General features: G+C 39.4%; 1 protein-coding gene across 1 annotated transcript in view; it reads left to right on the forward strand.

The window, feature by feature from the left end:
* Positions 1–20,658, forward strand: part of IDUA (alpha-L-iduronidase) — a 47,959-nt gene that overhangs the window by 19,830 nt on the left and 7,471 nt on the right. The window contains exons 3-10 of the mRNA XM_063294858.1: positions 1,192–1,274; positions 2,595–2,702; positions 3,395–3,490; positions 4,976–5,178; positions 6,632–6,811; positions 16,171–16,387; positions 16,962–17,171; positions 18,571–18,692. Coding sequence (XP_063150928.1) covers positions 1,192–1,274; positions 2,595–2,702; positions 3,395–3,490; positions 4,976–5,178; positions 6,632–6,811; positions 16,171–16,387; positions 16,962–17,171; positions 18,571–18,692 — 1,219 coding nt within the window. The remainder of the gene's footprint in view (positions 1–1,191; positions 1,275–2,594; positions 2,703–3,394; positions 3,491–4,975; positions 5,179–6,631; positions 6,812–16,170; positions 16,388–16,961; positions 17,172–18,570; positions 18,693–20,658) is intronic.

Here is a 20,658-nt window from a genome sequence, read left to right on the forward strand (position 1 = left end):
CTTTATAGAAGGCAAACAATATCAGAAGTTAAATTTCCCGAATAATATATGTATGTATATATGTATGTATGTATATACATAGGTATGTTTGGGGAATGTAACTTCTGGTTTTGTTTGCAGCCAGCATCTCTGATGCTGAAGCTCTGGTAGCCTATTTGCATGTGCCATTTGCATGTGCCAGCTGTTGTTTGCATTTGCATGTGCCAGCTATTGTTTCATGCTGCAGTCATCAAGTTAGAAATATGCATGTATGAACCAGTTCATAGTCTTGGTATTTGAAGGAAATTATCAAGTCCTGTGTTGCTGGCAAACTGAAAAAGTGAGAACCACATGGATTTCAAAAAGACATCTTTAATGCTAATCAAAGTTAAAAATATAAACTTGAAAACTGAAAGAGTAAGTTCCCAGGCAGACTTATAGTAACTGACTTAAAGCAGAGTCTTTCTGAAACACTTCCTTTCCATGGCCCCCACATCTGGGCTGTATTGCCTCTTCTTTCTTAAACTGAACTCCTCCTCCCCTATAATATCTCACAGAAATAGACTTAGCTTGTAGTGGACACCATCAAACTTGCTTTCTGTAAGAAATGATTCTCAGACTGATGAAGATTCAAGCAACTGTTAGGTAACCAACCAGCTGCAGACATCTCTATTATCAGTTAGAAGACCACAGGCCCTCTGGTGCACCATAAGGCTGGGAAAAAAAGATTCAAAAAGTCTCTGCCCTATTGTAAACTGAGATATATTGTTCTAAGTTGAAAATTGGTTTGCTGCTCTTTTATCTTACTAAAGGGGGCTGTGGTGGCTCAGTGGTTAAGACGCTGAGCCAGGGGACCGTTAAGGTCGGCAGCTCGGGAGTTTGAAACCTGAAAGTGCGAGCCGTACGACGGAGTAAGCTCCCATCAACTTGTCCCAGCTCCTGCTAACCTAGCAGTTCGAAAGTATGCAAATGCAAGTAGATGAATAGGTACCATTTCGGTGGGAAAATAACAGGGACATGAAAGGAGCCCCCTCGGGCATCCCCTGGGCAACGGTGACGTTACTGGCAAATCCTTTCAATACAGAAGCGGCTTGGTAGGTGCTTCTGACACGAAAAGGAAAATCTTACTAAAGAAAAGTTTGTGAAATTATGCTTGGGAAAAAATTACTTTCACTTCAAGCAGCTGTCAAAGACTTGCACTTTCTTTTTCAGGGTGATAAATGGGACACTTCACTACAATTTCACAAACCTGGATAACTTTATGGATCTTCTTTGGGAAAACAAGCTACGTCCTGGTAAATGTAAAATCAGCCAATTCAGAGCTCTGTTTTACAATGTTTAGGTGAAGGTGTCTGGAGTTCTGTGCAGTCATTTGCTTACCTTGAAGACTGCAAGAATTTAACAAGCAAATGTTGCAATTCATGAAGTTAAACTTCCACCATATCTGATGGATATTTTTGCATTCCCTCCAGGACAAAGGGCAGTTGCAAGTTACCACAGCCTTTGCAAATAATATTAACACTGAAGTGCTTATGCTCCACACACCTGAATGATTTTTTTTTTTAAATATCAGATCCCAGGAAAATCTATAGCTTGCATCGGAGAGGCGCATATTCTAATAGGCACCTTATCCCATGCCAGTGAATGTGTTGGCTTTCCATATTTAGCCAATGTTGTCAGAAACAGAGACTCCGCAACTATCGGTTGTGACTAGAAACAAAATACAATGGCCTTGCTATTATACAACTCCATTTTGTGGACAGCAGCATGGTTACATCTAGCCTTTCAATGGATGTGGAATATTATTATGAGACTCTGAATGAATAAAAATTGTAGCATCATTTTAATTGAATACAATATATATTCTAGCTTCATGGGTGCTTGTGTCTTTTAAAGCCAGAGGATTGTGCTCTCTCTCTTTTTTTTTTTTTAGGATGGGCTAAACATTACTCCTGTTGTTCATATGAAACTACTTCTTATCAGCCATTAGCCTATCTATAGGTTAGGCTATTTGTTGGCCTACTTTCTTGGAACCTGCCAGTCTCCCTGGTAAAGCTGATTTTTTTTACATACACACATGCATCCACACACGTGTGGGAATGAAATGGTAAGCTGACATACAGCAGGTTAAAGCAACAATGTTTAGCCTCATTCTTATTTCTAAAAATGCCTGGACTTCATTTTATATTTTAGTGTAAAATACTAAATATTGTATTAAAGTAGATTAATACTTAAATTATATTCTCACTGACCTACTTTGTTCACCCGAACACCAATAATTAAACTGATAGTGTTTAAATTATTGGTAAGAGTGCATGTGGCTATAATTATGGTCTGAAATCTGAAGTGCCACCTTCAGATATATCTAGTAGAGGATTTGAATTTTTAAGAAATTAATTGGCTTATCTCTGTGTCATTATCATAAATTATTAGCTGTAGAGTGTCAGGGTCCCTTCTTGCTTTATGCACTATAAATGAAATTGGTCCCATGGTTCCTTGGATGTTAACTATAGTACACAGTTGAGGACTAAAGTAGGCTTACATTGAAAAATTCAAAACTGCTATCAATTCTTGATTGATTGAATCATTTTGCCTTTGTTTTGTCTTAAATGAAGGTTTTGAATTGATGGGAAGTCCTTCAGGATACTTCACCAACTTTGATGATAAAAAGCAGGTGGTGGAGTGGAAGAACCTGATTGTGCAATTGGCCAAAAGATATATAGGTGAGTTGAACAAACTCAGTGTTGGCACAAACATTCATAAAAAGCAATGCTATGAAAATATTTCTGCATTTTTCATTTAAATTTTATGTAATTGGTTTGGATATGCCGTGGCTTATAATTTATACAGCTGGGTATGGCTCTGGTTGGTTAGGTGGGAGAACATTAGCAGGGAGTTCCGTAGCCCACAGACAACTTTTGGTATGGGATTTAGAAGCTAGCTTAATGCTGAGATAAAGCAAATTTTAGCACATGGATGTACCAGCTTTTGGGTTGAGGATCACACTAGACCTTTGTGTGATAGAGTGATATACTGAGGGTCACACTATACACAGTTGAACTCTATTTTAATTCAAAAATAGTTAATATGGTTATTTTCCTTTCTTTCACATTAAACATTACAATTCAGCAACACATCTTGGAAGGGCTGCAGTGATTATCTGCAAGTCTTTGGGAAAGTTGCATCCACTTCAGAGGTTCCTGGTTCTGTTCTCCTTGTAGACAAATCTGAAGCCCTGTTGTAGAATAAATCATCTGTAAATCTATCCTGTCCTAGTTTGATTGTCCGTGTATACCTCTTAAAGGCAGAGTCTGCTAATGTGGAATAAGAAATTACCTAGCACAAAAGTCCTTCACTTGGGACTTTGCTTATAGCCTAATGAATGAGTTTTAATAACTGTAAGCTTGGTTTCCAGAGAGGTATGGATTGAAACATGTTTCTAAGTGGAATTTTGAGACTTGGAATGAACCAGATCACCGTGACTTTGACAATGTATCAATGACTGTAAATGGTAAGCTGTTTTAAATCCTTTTTAAAAAAAACTGTGAATGGTGTGGGAAGAATTCCAAGAAGTTAGATGCAAGCAAGAGAAATGCTGTTCATTTTAGATCTTGTAAAACCCAGGGTCAATATCAAAAAGATACTGGTTTTGCCATCCAAGCTGTTCCAAAGCTAGATCATTGTGTCTAAGTTAGCAAACAGGTCTATAGGGACGTTACTTGCCTTTTATAACAATTTTAATGATGCTTGTATTACTTGGCCAACTTTTCTTTGTTGTTAAGAATGTGGATTTGAATACATGAAGTGAATCAATAAGGACAGGAACAAAAAACATTTTTTCCCATGCAGTTTCCAGGAAACTATAGTCTATCACTTTCTGGAGGCACTGTAGCCCCATTTTAGAAAATGCAACCATTTCTCAACTTTTAAAATCCTCAGACTGTCTCAGAAAGGAGGCCCTAACCATTTTGCATGAAATGCCTGAGCTTTTCCAGTTGCCTTGTCACTTGCTTGCTTAAGCCTTCAGCTGGTGAAAAAGGTGGAAGAAAATATTTTTTTTCCCCCTCCCAACGATTATTGTTGCACGGTGCTGCAAACACAGCAGCACCCAGCTGACCCTAGCTGATCCCAAAAAGTTAAGCAGGGTCAAGCTTGTTAGCACTTGCATGAGAAATCACTGGGAATGCCCAAAGCTGTTGACTAGACTGCAGAGTTGAAAAACTACCCCTGAAGAAAGTCAAAGGGCGTCTGGTGAAAGTGTGTCTGTTTGAGGTGCTTATGCATGTGCATATAATGACCTGATTATCATAAGGTTCCTGATAGTATCTGGTAGCTCCTGTAATTTGGATGAGAAATCAGTTTTCTGTAAAATAGTTTACACTGTAATTGTTTCCGAATTACGTGTATAGACGGAAGCTAGTACAAATTTTATGCAAATTGGTGTTTATGGGCTCATAGCTCACCTGCTGTTAGGAGTTCTGTCACTGCTGCTGAATAATTGTCCTGCACTCAGGCCCATTATCCCAAATATTTGAGAGGTTGTGCATAATTCTGGCAGTCATATAACTCATTGGATGAAGTGGACTTTTAGTTCATAAAGTCTGAGCCACAATAAAACTGTCCTTCACTCAGCTGCCCCTTTATAGCTTTTTAAAAAGGAAATTGTCCTCTAATTCATATGTCCAGGGCCATGCCTACACAAGGGCTAGCTAGCAGTGTGCTTTGAAACATGTTAGGATTGTGTGCTTTATTGGCATCTGTAATGGAATCTGTAGCCCCAAGTTCCAGAGTCCAAAACAAGGCGCACACGTTCATGCAAATGTGACATTTCTTAATCAGCTGGTGTTAATACAGCAGATGTAATGGAATATGCCCTGCTTTGTTAGATTTCAGCCTAGTGTGTTTTGAGGAGCAAGCTATTTTTCTGTTCCACTGACAAGATACCATGTTGCTATCATACGCTGAGACTTTCACAACTCTTCCATTTTCCATCTAGGATTTCTCAACTACTATGACGCTTGTTCTGAAGGATTAAGGGAAGCTAGTTGTCAGCTAAAATTGGGAGGCCCTGGAGATTCCTTTCATCCATTTCCAAAGTCTCCAATATGTTGGAGCCTCCTCAGTCATTGTTACAACGGCACTAATTTTTTCACCGGGGAGACAGGAGTCCGGCTAGACTACATCGCCATGCATAAGAAGGTCAGCTATCTTTTTTTCATTGCTGAGAATTTAAAAAGTTCCTCATCCAAGTTAAATGCTCTCATTTATTTATTTTTATACAATTAAAAAAAAAAGCACAGGCAAGATGGAAGACGCTGGAGTGAATAAAAAGTGGCTGTTACCTCTTGCAGAGAATTATGTGCAGTGTTCAAAGTGCCAGTATGTATATTACTTGGTTTGCTTGTTTATATCTAAAGCTTTAGCTTCCTGAACTAAACTTGGAAGCTACAGTTAGTGCAGAATGCAGCAGTGTGGGCAACGTTGGGCATGCCTCATTAGGCCTGGGTGACCCCCCTGTTCCATGAGCTGATATCAGGGATTCAAGGACAAGAACCAATGCCAAAATGGTATTCCAACTCTAGTTCTTTATTGCTCTTATCCTATGGACAGAATCTTGCTGGACTGAGGCTACTACACTAAGCTAAAGGAAATAACTCAAAAAGGGCTGTAGGGAGGGGCTGCCTTGAACTTCTTAACCTTCCCAGCCATAGAGTCTGGGCTGCGAAGTCTTTTATCGGCCTGGAATGCTCTGTTTCCCTGGGAACCAGCTTCAGCGCTGGAATCCACCACATCTTCTCTGGTTACCAGTTAACTTCCAGTTGAAATTCAAGGTGCTGGTTATCACCTATAAAGCCTTTCATGACATAGGTCCTTTATCTGAGGGACCACCTGTCTCCAATTGTTTCTGCCAATCTGGTGTGATAGGGCAGAGTGGATACAATCCAGGTCCCATCGATTAAGCAGTGTCACCTTGTGGGATTTCTCCCTGCCCTCTGGAATGATATTCCTCTAGAGATCTGGACAGCTCCCACCCTCATGATGTTCAGGAAGCTATGACAGACCTGGCTTTTCTCCCAAGCTTTGGGCAGGGTTGAGGTTGTGCCCCTGTTGGATGGGTTTTCCTTGGTTATATGTAGTTTTTGAGGCCATTAACTTTGCATGTGTGTTTTGTATTTTATACTTCTAATTTTAAGTTGCCCAGAGTTGTTGGGAGTTGAGTGAACTCTACACTGAATAAATAAATAAAATAAAACCATTTCAGGTGGAAAGACTCCCAGTAGGGATTATTGATCAGGATGGACAGCCTAGTGTGGTCAAGGGCTTAGAGAGCCACACAGTCACAAGTGGGGTGAGAACAAAATAGAAACTTAGTATTATCTGTATCTACAGAAATGTAGTAAAATTAATTACTCACCTAACATTATTTAATAATATTCCTCTTGCACATTTGAGAATCTGAATTTGGTGATAAATTTTGGAGCTTCTGCGGGCCTCAGGTTGTATATCTTTATATAGATCAATAAAAAGAGAGACTCCCTGCTCTCATCTAAAACAGTGTGACACAATAGTATAAGAGTATAAGAGTATAGTATAAGAGCAGGCGACAAGTTGAATAGATAGTAACAGTCATCACAATACTTCTTACCCCCAGGGAGCTGGGAGTTCTCTTCATATCTTGGAACAGGAAACTGAGGCCATGGGACAGATCCAGAAGACCTTTCCAAATTTTGCCTCGGTGCCTATATACAATGACGAGGCTGATCCCCTAGTAGGATGGTCGATTCCACAGGAGTGGAGAGCTGATGTGACCTATGCGGCTATGGTGGTGAAGGTAAGGTTGATGCTGATAGAAGTAGAGGAGTCCTTTTTGTTTTTGCATTTTCATTGGATAATTGGGATCACAAAGTAAACAGCAGCTTGCCTAGATTCTCTTGCACAATTTGCTCTGCTTGCTCTGAGAAACATTCAGCGTGTCAGGGCTAGGCCAGGGCTGTAAGCATTTAGACTTGAATCTAGACCAGGAAGGCACCTTCTCAAGGTTGTGGTCTTAAGAGCATCTGGAAGTTGGTAATATCATTATGATTTCAGGTGACAAATCAAGCCCTTCTTAGCCTTGACTACTACTGCTTGCCAATTGACTACTACTGCTTGCCAATTGACTAATACTGCTTGCCAATTGCAGGAGCCAACAAAACATATTCCTGTTACTTCCAGGTCTCAGGGCTATTCTGTGGCTAAGCACTGCAGCTCAGAAGAACTGGAAGTAAATAGTGCCTTTTCCATGTGTCTGTCTGGGCTTGTTCTTCTGTTAGAAATAGCAGCCAGAGGTAAAAGGAAGAATCTGTATGGGAGGAGTGGCATATGGGAAAGGTGGTCTGATCTTCCCTCCATACTGTTTTCCTACCAATCTTGTCCCTGCTCCCTCCATTATAGCACTATTAGAAGAAACAAACAACATGGAAGGAGATGATTCTCCATGGGAAGAGTGAACTCACCTTCTTCCTGGGTGCTTAGGTCCTTATCTAGATTCAGCACCTTCTCAGTGGGTACTGTTCTTAGAAGAAAAATCCAAGATTGATGCTCCCATGGCAAATACATAGCCCAATCCCATCTTAGTCTACTTGTGAGCCACTGATTTTGATTCAGACTTAAAAAAAAATGTTTTTCTCTGCAAAAGTCCATGAATGTTGTGGTCCACTATGTTCCCTTTGCATCCATGCATTATTCAGAAATACAAAGATACACAGACACACCAAAATAGATTCCCCTGATTCTGCATAAAGAACTGTACTGGAGCTGGATGGCTACTAAATTGAAAGTGGCCTGAGAATGCTTTAGCTTTGTCTGTTGTTTGGTAGGCTTTGCAGTGTTGCAAAGTCAGGACTTGTCCACCACCTAATGGAGGAAAACTGTATCTGCAGCTTGTGATTTTTATAATCATAAACACACTGTAATAATAGTGTCTGCTTACCATATTTAGATAACAAACTACAATTAAAAATACAGTTTGGGGGAAAGGAGGTATTAAGTCTGGCATATGATCTTGACCTAGTCCCACATTCCCCTTTGCCATTTAATCCTACAATTGTCAATCAGTGAAGAGTTCAGCTTGATTTTAGCCAGATAAGAAATCCATCCATCATACCTTATAGCTTGGTAAACAATTGGAGAATGGTCACTCTCGACTTTGTGGCAAGACTAGATGAGACCATTAATCTCCAGGATGGAGTTAGTGGTTTTGAGAATTTATTTGTTTCTCTTCAGTCATTTGCATGCACCTCCCTTCCAAGACTCAAAGCAACTCACAATTCAGTAGTACCATAAAAACCATACGAACAATCAAACAATACCCCAAAATAAATAATATCATAACATTATGTGTCTCAAATAAGGTATTTTAACAATCAGCCAGGCATTCATGTGCGATAATGGGATGGGAATCACCTATCAGCATGTTGGCCATTGTTTTCTGGTTAATATACTGGATGACCTCAAAACAACCAGCTGATGTCCCAGATCAGTTTGTTCAGCTGGGGATCACCAGTGTTTGAATAAATTAGTGAAGATAAATCAAGTGATTTATATACATATGTGGCTCACTATTGCATGAATCCTTGGGAGAAGAGCAATGACAAATCTCGATAAAATAGTTAAGAGCAGAGACATCACACTGACAACAAAGGCCCACATAGTTAAAGCAATGGTGTTCCCCGTAGTAACATATGGCTGCGAGAGCTGGACCATAAGGAAGGCTGAGAGAAGGAAGATTGATGCTTTTGAACTGTGGTGTTGGAGGAAAATTCTGAGAGTGCCTTGGACTGCAAGAAGATCAAACCAGTCCATCCTCCAGGAAATTAAGCCAGACTGCTCACTTGAGGGAATGATATTCAAGGCAAAACTGAAATACTTTGGCCACATAATGAGAAGACAGGACACCCTGGAGAAGATGCTGATGCTAGGGAGAGTGGAGGGCAAAAGGAAGAGGGGCCGACCAAGGGCAAGGTGGATGGATGATATTCTAGAGGTGACGGACTCGTCCCTGGGGGAGCTGGGGGTGTTGACGACCGACAGGAAGTTCTGGCGTGGGCTGGTCCATGAAGTCACGAAGAGTCGGAAGCGACTAAACGAATAACAACAACATTGCATGAATATTAAGCAGCATTTTGAGAAAAACTCCTAGTAAAAAGGAATGGTGGAAGAGGGTTTTTTTCTCATACATTGGTTGTATACTTTGAGACACTGCTATGCATATGTCATTTTTCCAATACAGAATCATCTCCTGACATTGATTTGGGAGGATATGAGAAATTGGCCATTCCTCTGGAATACTGTTAACATTGTCTTTCCAGAGCAAATAACAATTATAATTATCTCCATTAAAAAAACAAAACAGAAACACCCACAAATACTTCAGTTCATTGCTTTCATATAGAATTCCAAGGCTGTTGAGTCCCTAGAGCTCATATTCTGTTTTAAAAGAGGGTGGTACAGAAAGCTAGCCAAACTTGATCAGGGCTCAGCAGTACCTCAAATCTTCTTTGTTTTGTATATTCTGGTAAGATGTAGAAGCTGGAGGACAGTTCAGCAAAGAAATCATCCTAGGGCTTTAAAAGAAACAAAGGTCATCCCCTTTTTTGAAAAGGTCCTCACTTTTTTTTAATTTTTCAATTTAAAAAAACGGTAGATCTCTTGAGCTACTGAGAATCAAGCATAGCTTAAAATGTTCATCTGACAGAGCGTCTCTGTCCCTACTTGTGGGTTTTGTTGACTGAAGGCTAATTTTTGCACTTGGGGAATGAGTATCTGGTTGAGAAGTTTCTCCCAAGATAGCTATTGAAGGATCATCTTGAGAAGCCCACTAGCAAGTTCTTGGTAGTCCAGAAATGGACTGGCTGTTCCCCTAAGTGACACCTTAGAGCTGTTTTCCTCATCTTTCCCAGAGGAGAGAAGAGCCTTGGGTTTCCAAAAAAGAAATTTCCTGTAGGTTTATTATCTGCATCATTGTGTTGTATAAGGAAAACAGTAACTGCTTTTCTTAAATAATTAGACTGAATGCTTAGGGGACCAGAATTATTCTTACATTCCCTGGTGCCCTGGGTACCATGGCTAGATTAGGGCAGAAACCGATGTCAGTGCGTGTCAGAGTTCTTGGAGCCAGTTGGCATCTACATCACCGCAAGCGGTGTGCCTGGCACTGCTCCTGCCTTTTGCCACCAACAGTCACTCCACACTTCCTAGTCGTCGTTACACAGGGGAGAGGAGAGCTAAGCAGTGAGACTTTCAAGCAAACTTGTCATTATTTATATAAGAGGTTTACATCGTACTGCTGAGATGTGTTTCCCACAAAGCGAAATAGATATATGCCATTATTCAAATGTTACTGCTAGTCTGAATGTATTAGGTGGAGAAAGTTTATGGAAGAATGATTGTGACTTGTTGGAAACCAAATTCATACTTGTAGTCAATTCAATTCAATAGTTTATTGCGGTCTTAGACCAGTACACGGATGATGCTCTGTGAACATATACATAATCTGTCTTAAAATGATAGCAATCTAGAATAAAATAAAATTAAAGGTTAAAATAAAGTTAAAATACATTTATAAAACTACCTAGCTAAACTCTATGGGTGCAATCTAAGGTGCAGCCTATACCAGATGATAATATAGTCACTAAGATTATATATAAAGATTAATATAAAATGTCATTTTAGATACTTACATTTTACAACTATGCTAATATATAAAAATTTAAATGAATTACTGTTACATAAGGTACATTACAAAAATTAGCCCATCAGGGTCTGACGAATCTTCGTTGCTGCTGTGTAAAACCTGGCTACCTGCGCTGTAACAATAGGCTTTCCATCTATAAGCAGCATTTGAGTATAGTCTGAATCTGGGTGACCAGGATATTTTCTAATCAGAGGTGAGATGAGTTGTAGTCAATCCCTTTTCAAAATGTATTCTGGAATAACAGGATTTCCATCAATAATTAAGTCACCAATTCTGTAAAATCCTGTACCTTCTCATTTCTTGTATTTGATAAATCCTCTCACTTTAAAAGATCAAGGAAGGACAGAACAGAATGATAAAGAGCCAAACATAATTTGCATCTTTTTCAAACTTCACTTTTCAGTATGGATTTCAGGTAGTAGATGTCAATTTCTGAATGCTGGGAAGGAATGAGAGTCCATTCTTTCATTCATTCATTCAGACAGGCAGGCAGACAGACAGACAGAAAGTCCAGGATTACTTCAGTTTGTACCCAGTGAACTTTATTTAAATGCCATGTGGTATAAATGAGTAATTGTACTTGAAAGATTCCAAACTAATATTTCAAATTTGGTGTACTCAAAACTTCATCACATTTTTGTTTATAGTGTACTGTATGGGTTGCCTAGTCTTCAGTTTCTCTATAGCTATGAATGAAGAACTGGTACTTAGCCATACATGATTTTTTTTTTCCTGAAGAATAGTCATTTTAAATACAGCTCTGTTACTAAACAGTGATAATGAAATGTGTTGCCTTGACATAAATTCCACCTTAATCTTGACAGACCTAACCTCTCTGATCTCCATCCCAAGCCTCAAGCAACTTGCTTATTCTACCTGTTCTGTACTGCAGCTGGGGAGGCATGAAGTAACCAGTGGGGGAAACGTTGGGTTATGGCGTTCTTATTAGGGACAGTGATCTTGATCAGGATTGCTGAAAGGAAGGATTTAACTCTCCTCCATGCCACCTCAGTGACCACGACGGAGCAAAGAGGAAACAGCAATCTTGATTGGGACAAGTAAGAAACTAATGGTTTCCCCAATCTGAGAATCTCATTCTCTCGTGCAGTGTTTCTCAACCTTGGCAACTTTAAGATGTGTGGACTTCAACTCCCAGAATTCCCCAGCCAGCCACGCTGAAGTCCACACATCTTAAAAGTTGCCAAGGTTGAGAAACACTGCTCTAGTGCATTTTTCTTTTTCCAGACAGTTAAATTATTATTTTCTCTGATGTGAGATATTTTCTCCCTGGGGTAAAGAGAAGGTTGTTGTCCAACAAATCATGGAAAATCTGTGTGGGTATGAGTCCAGTATATAAAGATCTCTCCCTTGGCAAACTCTTTCCCCAATTCAGTTCACTGTTGATTTTGTAACTATACAGTGACTAAACAAAGACTAAAAAGTGAATGAGTAGTATGTATTCTGTGTTATTCTGTTGTACAAAATAAGGAGGAAACTGGTGATAGAGTTAGCAGTTCTTCTCTCCAAGCTGGGTGGTAAGATTGTGGGAAGAGACAAAGATCTTCTTGGGAAAGGAATGTACTCAAAGCAACAGAAGAGAGCATTTGCTGTGATTTACCTAGTGTCAACTAGGCCCAGCATTGTTGCAGCTCCCTCCAGGGATACAGTTACCTTGATATTTCTAGATGGTATTATTGCACTCCTCTCTTAGCTTGTGGAGATGAGAAAGTTTAAACCTATCTTCACTGAATTCCAGCATGCATCTTCATCCCTAAATCACTAAGCTGAGTGGTTCCGGGGAAATTGCCATGCAGGAGCAAAAGCGTCTGTGCCGCCTTCGCTATGTTCCTTGTGCTCCAGCTGACCAATCCAACCAATTGCTTGCATGGCTGTTAGAAGCATAGAAGAGATGGGGAGGAAAGCAAACAGGTAGAACTATCACTGTAGGCCTTTGTCCCCAGTTTAATTTTGCTGCATTTAGTAGGGTGTGGGAGCATGATTGGGACAAAGAATGACAAGCAAGGAAAACCATTCCTATGTACCTCCTTGCCATCACAATTCAGTAATGGAATTCAGGGGCTTGGACACAGGGAAGTTGTGCTCAAGGATTTCAGGAACTAGATTAAGCTACAGGTTGATCGTTGTAATCCAGCCAGGAAAATTAACTGCAGATAAAGGGAAAATGTTCCTTGGTTCTCAGTGTTTGCCATTAAGTTCCATGGGATTAAAACAGATTGAAACACAGCTGAGAAGGCCCCTTCCTCACAGGCATTAGAATCATCAGGGTAGGGTACTTGTTTAGCTCCCACCCCTGTGTTGTCCAAAATTAGCCTCTTTCCTTTCCTCCCCTCCCTAGAAGTGAATGGCCACCACTTATTCAGACAGAAAAAATTGTTCATACTGCACTTCAAGTCATTGCTTTCAGTGCAGCAAAAGCTTTGTTCCATCCCTCATGTATCTGAGAAATCTTGGAGGTTGTTCCTGTTTTCAGAAAGACAGAAAAGAGATCTAGGGAACTGTAGATGGTCAATCTGACAATCTGGGAAGATCCTACAACAAATCAGCAAGAGACTGATTTATAAGTACTTTGAAAGCAATGCAAGGATCCCCAGAAGCCAGCCTGAATGGTAAAGAACAAGTTTTGCCAGATTAAATTTATTTCGTTTTCAATTGGGTATCTTGCTTAGTAATTGTGGTGATGCTATAGATATATCTTGAGCTTACAAACCATTTGGCAAAATATTCTATGACATTTTGATGAGCAGTTTGGTTAAGAATGGGCTGGAGGACATAACAAGTGGATATATTGTTGGCTTGCAAATCATACTCAACGAAAGCTTATTAATGTTCCCTCATCAAATTTCATAGTGGAAATGGACACCTGGACCCTTCGTTCTTTAGTATTTTTGTGAGTGATTTGAAAGAGGTGGAGGAAATGCTTATCTTTGCACACAACACAAAATTAAGTGGGATATCCTAGAATATAGAAATAACAATTTCATGATAGAGTAGAGAAATGGGCTGAAAATAATGGAATGAAATTGGGTAGAGACAAGTGCAAAATTCTGCATGCAGGAAATAGCTGCCCAGAGTCGTCGTGTAAGAGTTGGGCGGCAAAGAATTTGATAGATAGATAAATAAATAAATAAATAAATAACTATAAACAACTGTATAAGTTTAAGATACGTTGCTCGGCTTTGTAATAGCACTCATGAAAAAGATCTTGGAACAGTAGTTGAGTCAACAGTGTGATGTTGCTACAAAAAACTCATAACGCAATTTCAGGCTCGTGCAAGAGAAGTATAACTTCTACATCTGCAGAAATAATAGTTTCATTTTATTACATTAGTCTAGTCTCATCTCAGGTCCTTTGCTGGGCACTGCACTTCAAGAAGCACTCAGATGAGCTGGAACTTCAGAGAACAGTGATGAGGATGATCAGCAACTAAGTCATATGAAGGAAAAATGGAAGGAATTAGGAATGTTTAGCATTGAGAAGAAAAGATTTGGGAATATGAAGTTATGCAGAAGAGAGTCATGACCTATGCTGTGTCATCCTAGAGTACAGGACATGGAATAATAGATTTAAGTTACAGGAAGGTACATTCAGATTGAATGTTGGGGGAAAAAGCCTTCATAACAATACGTGTTTGCCAGTAGAACTCATAAACCAGAGAGATGGTGGGTTGTCCTTTATTGGATTCATCCAAACAGACTATAGATTGCATGTTCTGGATGTTTTAATTTGGATTCCTACATCATGCAAGGGGCTCAGATTCAAAGTCTGAAAAGGCCTTTTCCAATTCTGTAAATCCTACAGACAGACAGATAGATAATTTGTGCACTGCATTCTAACTCACTCCTGGATTCTTGTAATATTCAGGTCTTCAGATGACTCCTACCTGTCATTTTGCTGCTCTTATTAATTCATTTGTGTAGATAGCAGTGTCTTACCTGGGTAACATTTCTCAAAACACACATAATTGAGAGAGCCAGTTTGGTCTAGTGGGTAAGGTGCTGGGCTAGAAACCAGGAGTCTGTGAGTTCTAGTCCCGCCTCAGGTACGAAAGCCGGCTGGGTGATCTTGGGCCAGTCCCTCTCTCTCAGCCCAACCCACCTCGCAGGGTGGTTGTTGTGGGGAAAATAGGAGGAGGAAGGAGTATTAGCTATGTTCGCCGCCTTGAGTTATTTATAAAAAAAAATAAAGGCGGGATAAAAAAAAATAAATTAATTAAATAATCCACTGTATTCTTGGAAAAATAGAGAAATGAAAACTAAACAATGTGTGTTTATTTCATTTACACATACAGTCAATTAAGAGTGCTAGAAATGGTAAGAATTGGCTCTGTTTCTTGTGCCTCATTCAGTATTACGTGAACAGTTTTTTGTGATTTTAAAAGCATTTTTACACAACTCCTTTCTGCAGAACTCAGTGTTCTTAAGAGCTAATCTGCTTTTTTGTGAGTATTTTGGCATGGAACATAAATCCTTCTCCATCTGATTAGTTATGTTGTTGCAATCCTCCTCTTAAGTTCCTAATTTTAGCTGGCTCAGGAATTAGGTCAATTTAAGCTATCGGAAAGGCTTTCTTAATGGATCCTGATGCTAAGATGCTACAGTGCCTTTCTTGTTTTCAAATTGTTCACAGTGATCCTGCAACTGGGTTTAATTTCTTCTATAAGCAGAGATAAATATCAGTGCACAGTCATCTGTTTGGAATTAGAAATGAGGCAGAAGAAAGGAAAGCTGTAATCCCAATACTAAATATTTGTGTTCAGAGCTGTGTATATTGTATGGTTCTGTAGGAAGACGGCAAAAGATGATATTTGACCCAGCATACAGCTGAAAATCTCAGCTTTTATTTAAACAGGCTGAAACAACTTTCTAATTTTTTCATTGTTGGAGCATTATACTTGAAAATACATCATCATAAATACCTGTTGAATTCCTACTTTGGAGTTTCAATGCATTGCACAATCCGATATTTCTCCCTACTGCAAACCAAAGGAGACTAAGTTCTGCTAAGCACACACTAAATAGTACTGATGCAGAATAAAGCATGCAAGTTAAGAGGAAACATTGCAAATCCATTTTAATTTATATGGGTTTCAGAATTTGAGTTGCTTTGTTGCAGATTTTTTATTGAATACAGAATACTCACAGCCATGAGTATTTATATACTTTATATACTGTATAATAATTTCATATGAGAGATGTAAATCACTCTTTCCCCAACCTAGTGCCTTTTAATCATTCCTAGCCTGGTTGTAGATGATGAGAATTGTTATCCAGCACATTTGGAGGGCAGCAGGTTAGATAGGATTGATTTAAAATAATGATCTTGTCCTGCAGTAGATTTGCTGTCAAAAATCTTGAAACGTCTCCTGTGACCTATTGTTTTGTTGGACTAACATCATGGCTCATGTATTTTCAAATGATATTCCTTTACTGTACAGGTAATTGCTCAACATCAAAATCTTCTGATCGCTAAACCCAACAATACCATTAACTACACTTTGCTAAGCAATGACAACGCGTTTCTGAGCTACCATCCATATTACTTCACCCAGAGGACACTCACGGCACGCTTTCAGATGAATAACACAAAGCCCCCACATGTCCAGATGGTGAGGAAACCAGTGCTGACAGTAATGGGCTTGCTGGCTCTGCTAGGTACAAAAAACACTCATTCTGACAACTGCTAATTCCACTTAACTGTTCCAGGAAATGAAGTATCTTGTATTTGATAATCAAAGAAGAAGAAGTATATCATGTTGGCCAGCTGATGTTAATTCAGCTGAACTGGGAAATAAGTCAATCACAGTGTCACGATTCCTTAAACCCTCATACTTGCTACCACCTACAATATACTGGGGGAAAACATGGTGGCAGAGGTTGTGGGGTAGTAAGTGATAGGACCCCCCCCTTCCAACAGCAAATAGCTTAGAGGTAGTTGAAAAGGAAGGGGATGTGGCACAGTCTTGGAAGGACAGTTTTTAACAAACAGGAGAGGAACCAATTCAACAAGATCAGGTGTCTTCAACTAAATGTTTATCTGTTATTTCAAAACTTCAGCTCTCCTTATGCCCACATGGAATCTGAATCTTTTGGATGAAATGTTCTATCGTGGAGCTACAGTTCATGTGGCCCATTCCTGGAACTGTGATAACATGCTTTAAATGCTCCTTTGTAAGTTTCTCATTTCAAGCCCCTTTTTTTGGTTCAAGGTTTTCTCCCTCTTGTGCAGGGGAAGAGCAAATTTCTGCCAACATTTCCAGTCACAGATCAGAAGACTGTAATGCCCTGGGAATACTAGCCAGCTTGCACAAACCTTCAGGACTACAGTTGTCGGACAGCTGGCAAGCATCAATACTGATCTATTCAAGCAATGATAACAAGACATCCTCAAACATCAGTACTGTGATTCTAAATGTAGCCAATTATCCTAAACACAGAGGTAAAATTTTGCTATGACTACTTGAAGAGCTGTTGAGCTAATGCCCTCCAGAAACAGATTTACATTCAAGTTGGGGAAAGTAGGCTTCATGCACTATTAAACAAATACAAGAGATGTCCCATCTGTACAGTTCCTAACAGCTACAGCACGACACACATACTGCCTCTTCCTAAAGAGATCATTAAATATTTATTTTTAAATTAGTATTTATTTATTTATTTTTCAAATTTCTATCACCGCCCATCTCTCCCGAAAAGGGGACTCTGGACGGTTTACAATAAAATCACAAAGCATATAAATTACAATATAAATAGATCTATAAAAATAAAATAGATATAAAATATAAAATCCAAGCAGTGCAGATCTTGTTTGTTGGGGAGAGATCTATGATACTAGCCACCCCCAAGATGAACTGGTGGCCCTCCCACACTATTTAGTTTAAATAGTGGCAGAGGAGGGTTATTCTTTAAGAAATATGGGAAGAGGTTTTGAGATTTGAACTCAGAAGGAGCTTGGTCTTTTAAAAAGCCCTTCAAATCTGGGTCAGCAGATCATTCCTGATGGCTTCACTTCACCTAAGTAGGACGTTTTAGATACACAGTTTTGTGACACAATTGTATGTTCTCTGTTAGGGTTTTTGTTGTTGTTGTTGTTCTAGTGGTGAGAATGAGATTTCTTGGTGTGGTTTAATTTCTTAATTTCTAATTGTGGGAAAAATTCACTTGGTGAAAAGCTTGTTACCCTTTGGATCTTTCCCTTGAGCAAAATGTTGCTTTCATTCCCGTAGAGAGAGTTGTTCCCAAGCAGCATACGGAAGAGTCAGAAAACAGTGACACAGCCTCCCAGGTTTTACTTCAGCGATAGCCAGGGTTTGAGTTCTGAAATAACAATTATAATTTATTGATTGTTGTATCTCACTCATCAAGGTACGTTTCAAGAAGTCCCCTGCCTTTTTCGCTGGGCATTGTGTAGGAGAGAGAGAGAAGTTTTGAGCAGCTATTGGAGTCACAGACATCAACTCAGGGGCTGAAGAATCCATTTTGAGATTTGGCTGTTACATCACCTTCATCAGAACAGTTTACTGAGGATTGTACCTCGGTCAAGCTCAGTGTTTTGCTTATTCTTTTCCTTTTCCTTTTACATTTTAAAGTGCAAAACCTTTTCAATGGCCTACAGGATGAAACAGTGCCAGTTTGGATTTTTCAGGCTCCTGATGACCCACTTCTCTGTTTCTTTCTAAAGCTACTCCATCCAAGATTTGAGGCCTAAAACTTACCTCTTGAATTCATTAAATAACAGGCCGTGAACCAGAACACTATATTTGTAAGCTACCGTCTTTGATTTGATGTTTAACTAAAGCCAGACCTTAAACTAGTACATTTTCTTTGTCTTCCCAAAGAACTGGCGTATGTAACATACTACATGGATAACAACCTAACCAATCCATATTTGCAATGGAAGAAAATGGGAATGCCAGACTTTCCTTCTCAGATTCAGTTGGAGCAAATAAGAGATGCTGAGGTATTGTGCATTTGAGAAATGGCTATATGTGAAATCAAACCCAGTGCATGCTTATTCCAGAGCAAATATTCCTGAATTCAGTGAGCTTCTTCCTATTTTGTAGCCCCCGTCTCACAAACATGTACTTCAAAATAATCACCATTGTGTTGTGTATATGTTTATGGTGTAAACCTGAAAGAAAAGAGTTTCTTTTTCATCGATCTGCAAACTGCTCTAGGAACCTTTCTGCTTAAGTTAGCTTTCCCTAACTTCATCCTTCAGATGCATGGGTTTCAACTCCCATAATTCTCAGCCATGGTTGGGGAAAGCTAACATAATGGAAAATTTAGAAGGGAAGGGGAGGAAGGAAATTTCAGCATTAAAACATCCAGATAAGAATAAACATAATAAAGTTTCTCTACAGCTTTGGGGTGGTATGTTGCTGTTAAATGAACAGATGATAGGATAATATAATCCTTGGGATTTTAGCTCAGCCTTGCAACAAGAAGGTCCCTCACATGCCCACAACCAAAGGGTGAGGGGGTGAAAGGCATTTTTATTTCTTCTCTCCATTGGTTTTAGGCTTAACCTTCACAACAAGGCTCAGACTACTCTCTCTCTTACACTGTATATTTTCTATGTACTCTTTTGAGCTGTCTTCTACTGCTCCCTGGTTTCAAATGCATTCTTTGCTCTGCTGGATTAGACCCAGACTGAACCAATCCAGCATTCCCTTTTTAACAGCAGTCCCTTGAACATTTCTGAGAGTTCATAAGGAGAGCCTGACAGGGTGGCTGGATTGGGTATTCAAAGGCAGACTGCTCCAGCAAACGGAGGTTCCATTGACTCCTGGTTGTTCAAAGCAAACTCCCTACCAGCCTTTATTAGGTTCTTTTCATGTTTTTGTAATGTGGACCAGGAACAAAGCTTTCCTTCTGTTTGTTCTCTCCATCGCATTCATAACAGTGTATGCCTCTGTCATACTTTTTCAGTGAATCCTAAACATTAGAGAGTAAGTCCCCCTGGATTGAGACAGATTTACTTCTGAATTTATTTAGGGTTGCACTTATTATTATTATTATTTTTTTAAAAAAAACCCACAATACTTCAAATTCTATCTTTTCTTGACAAAAAAAATAAAACATCTGAACCTCCAGATCTCTTCATGCTAGTAGCCCTTTTGAACATTCTGCTTTTCCTGGCAATACAGAGCTCCCTTGAGAAGGGTTCTGAGAGAAAACTCACACTTGGCTGTCAACCTCCAGCCTTACTTCTGACCGCTTCACTCTGCCATCTGCTCTTGAATTCCTGCCTTTAACATGAATTTGTATTATATGGAAGTCAAGGTTGAATGGCTATAGTAGTTCTGAATAGTACAGGAACTACTCCCATCTGAAGATTCCCTTTCTGGTAAAACTTTAAAACCTCCATCTTCATTAACTACACCTGGTATAATGACAGTTTGTTTATTCTCCAGATGTGAATAGATATGTATATTCGTTGCTTCTCCCCAAGCAATTAAAGGAACTCTAATTCTGAAGGGAGGTGGTGGCACAGTCTCTCAAACAAGAATTGTCATTGCTTTCTCCAAATTAGATTTCCCAGGATGCTTTGTGGGGAGAGTCAAAATGGCATAAAACTAATATATATCTGCAGCATCACTAGCACCATGGAATGATCCCTAAATGAGGGCACCCCCTTCCCCGAATCTACTTACCTATCCTCTATGCCTCTTTTATCTCGTCCTGTAGAGATAAACAAGGGAATTCTCCCAATTTGATTCATCCCTTTTATGCTAGCCAGATGTTTGCTTCCTGTGGGCCAGCTTTTCCATAGATCTGACACTGTGGAAGAGGTTATGTAAACATTTTTGCTAAGAGATATCTTAACAAACAAAGCCAGAAGGAATGCTTTCCTTGTGGTTTTATTTTTCATCTTTTCCCCATGCTCTTTTGTTAGGACATGCTTGAGCACTAGGGAACCTGCG

The sequence above is a fragment of the Candoia aspera genome, chromosome 2 (assembly GCF_035149785.1).
Source record: "Candoia aspera isolate rCanAsp1 chromosome 2, rCanAsp1.hap2, whole genome shotgun sequence".
Taxonomy (NCBI): Eukaryota; Metazoa; Chordata; class Lepidosauria; order Squamata; family Boidae; genus Candoia; species Candoia aspera.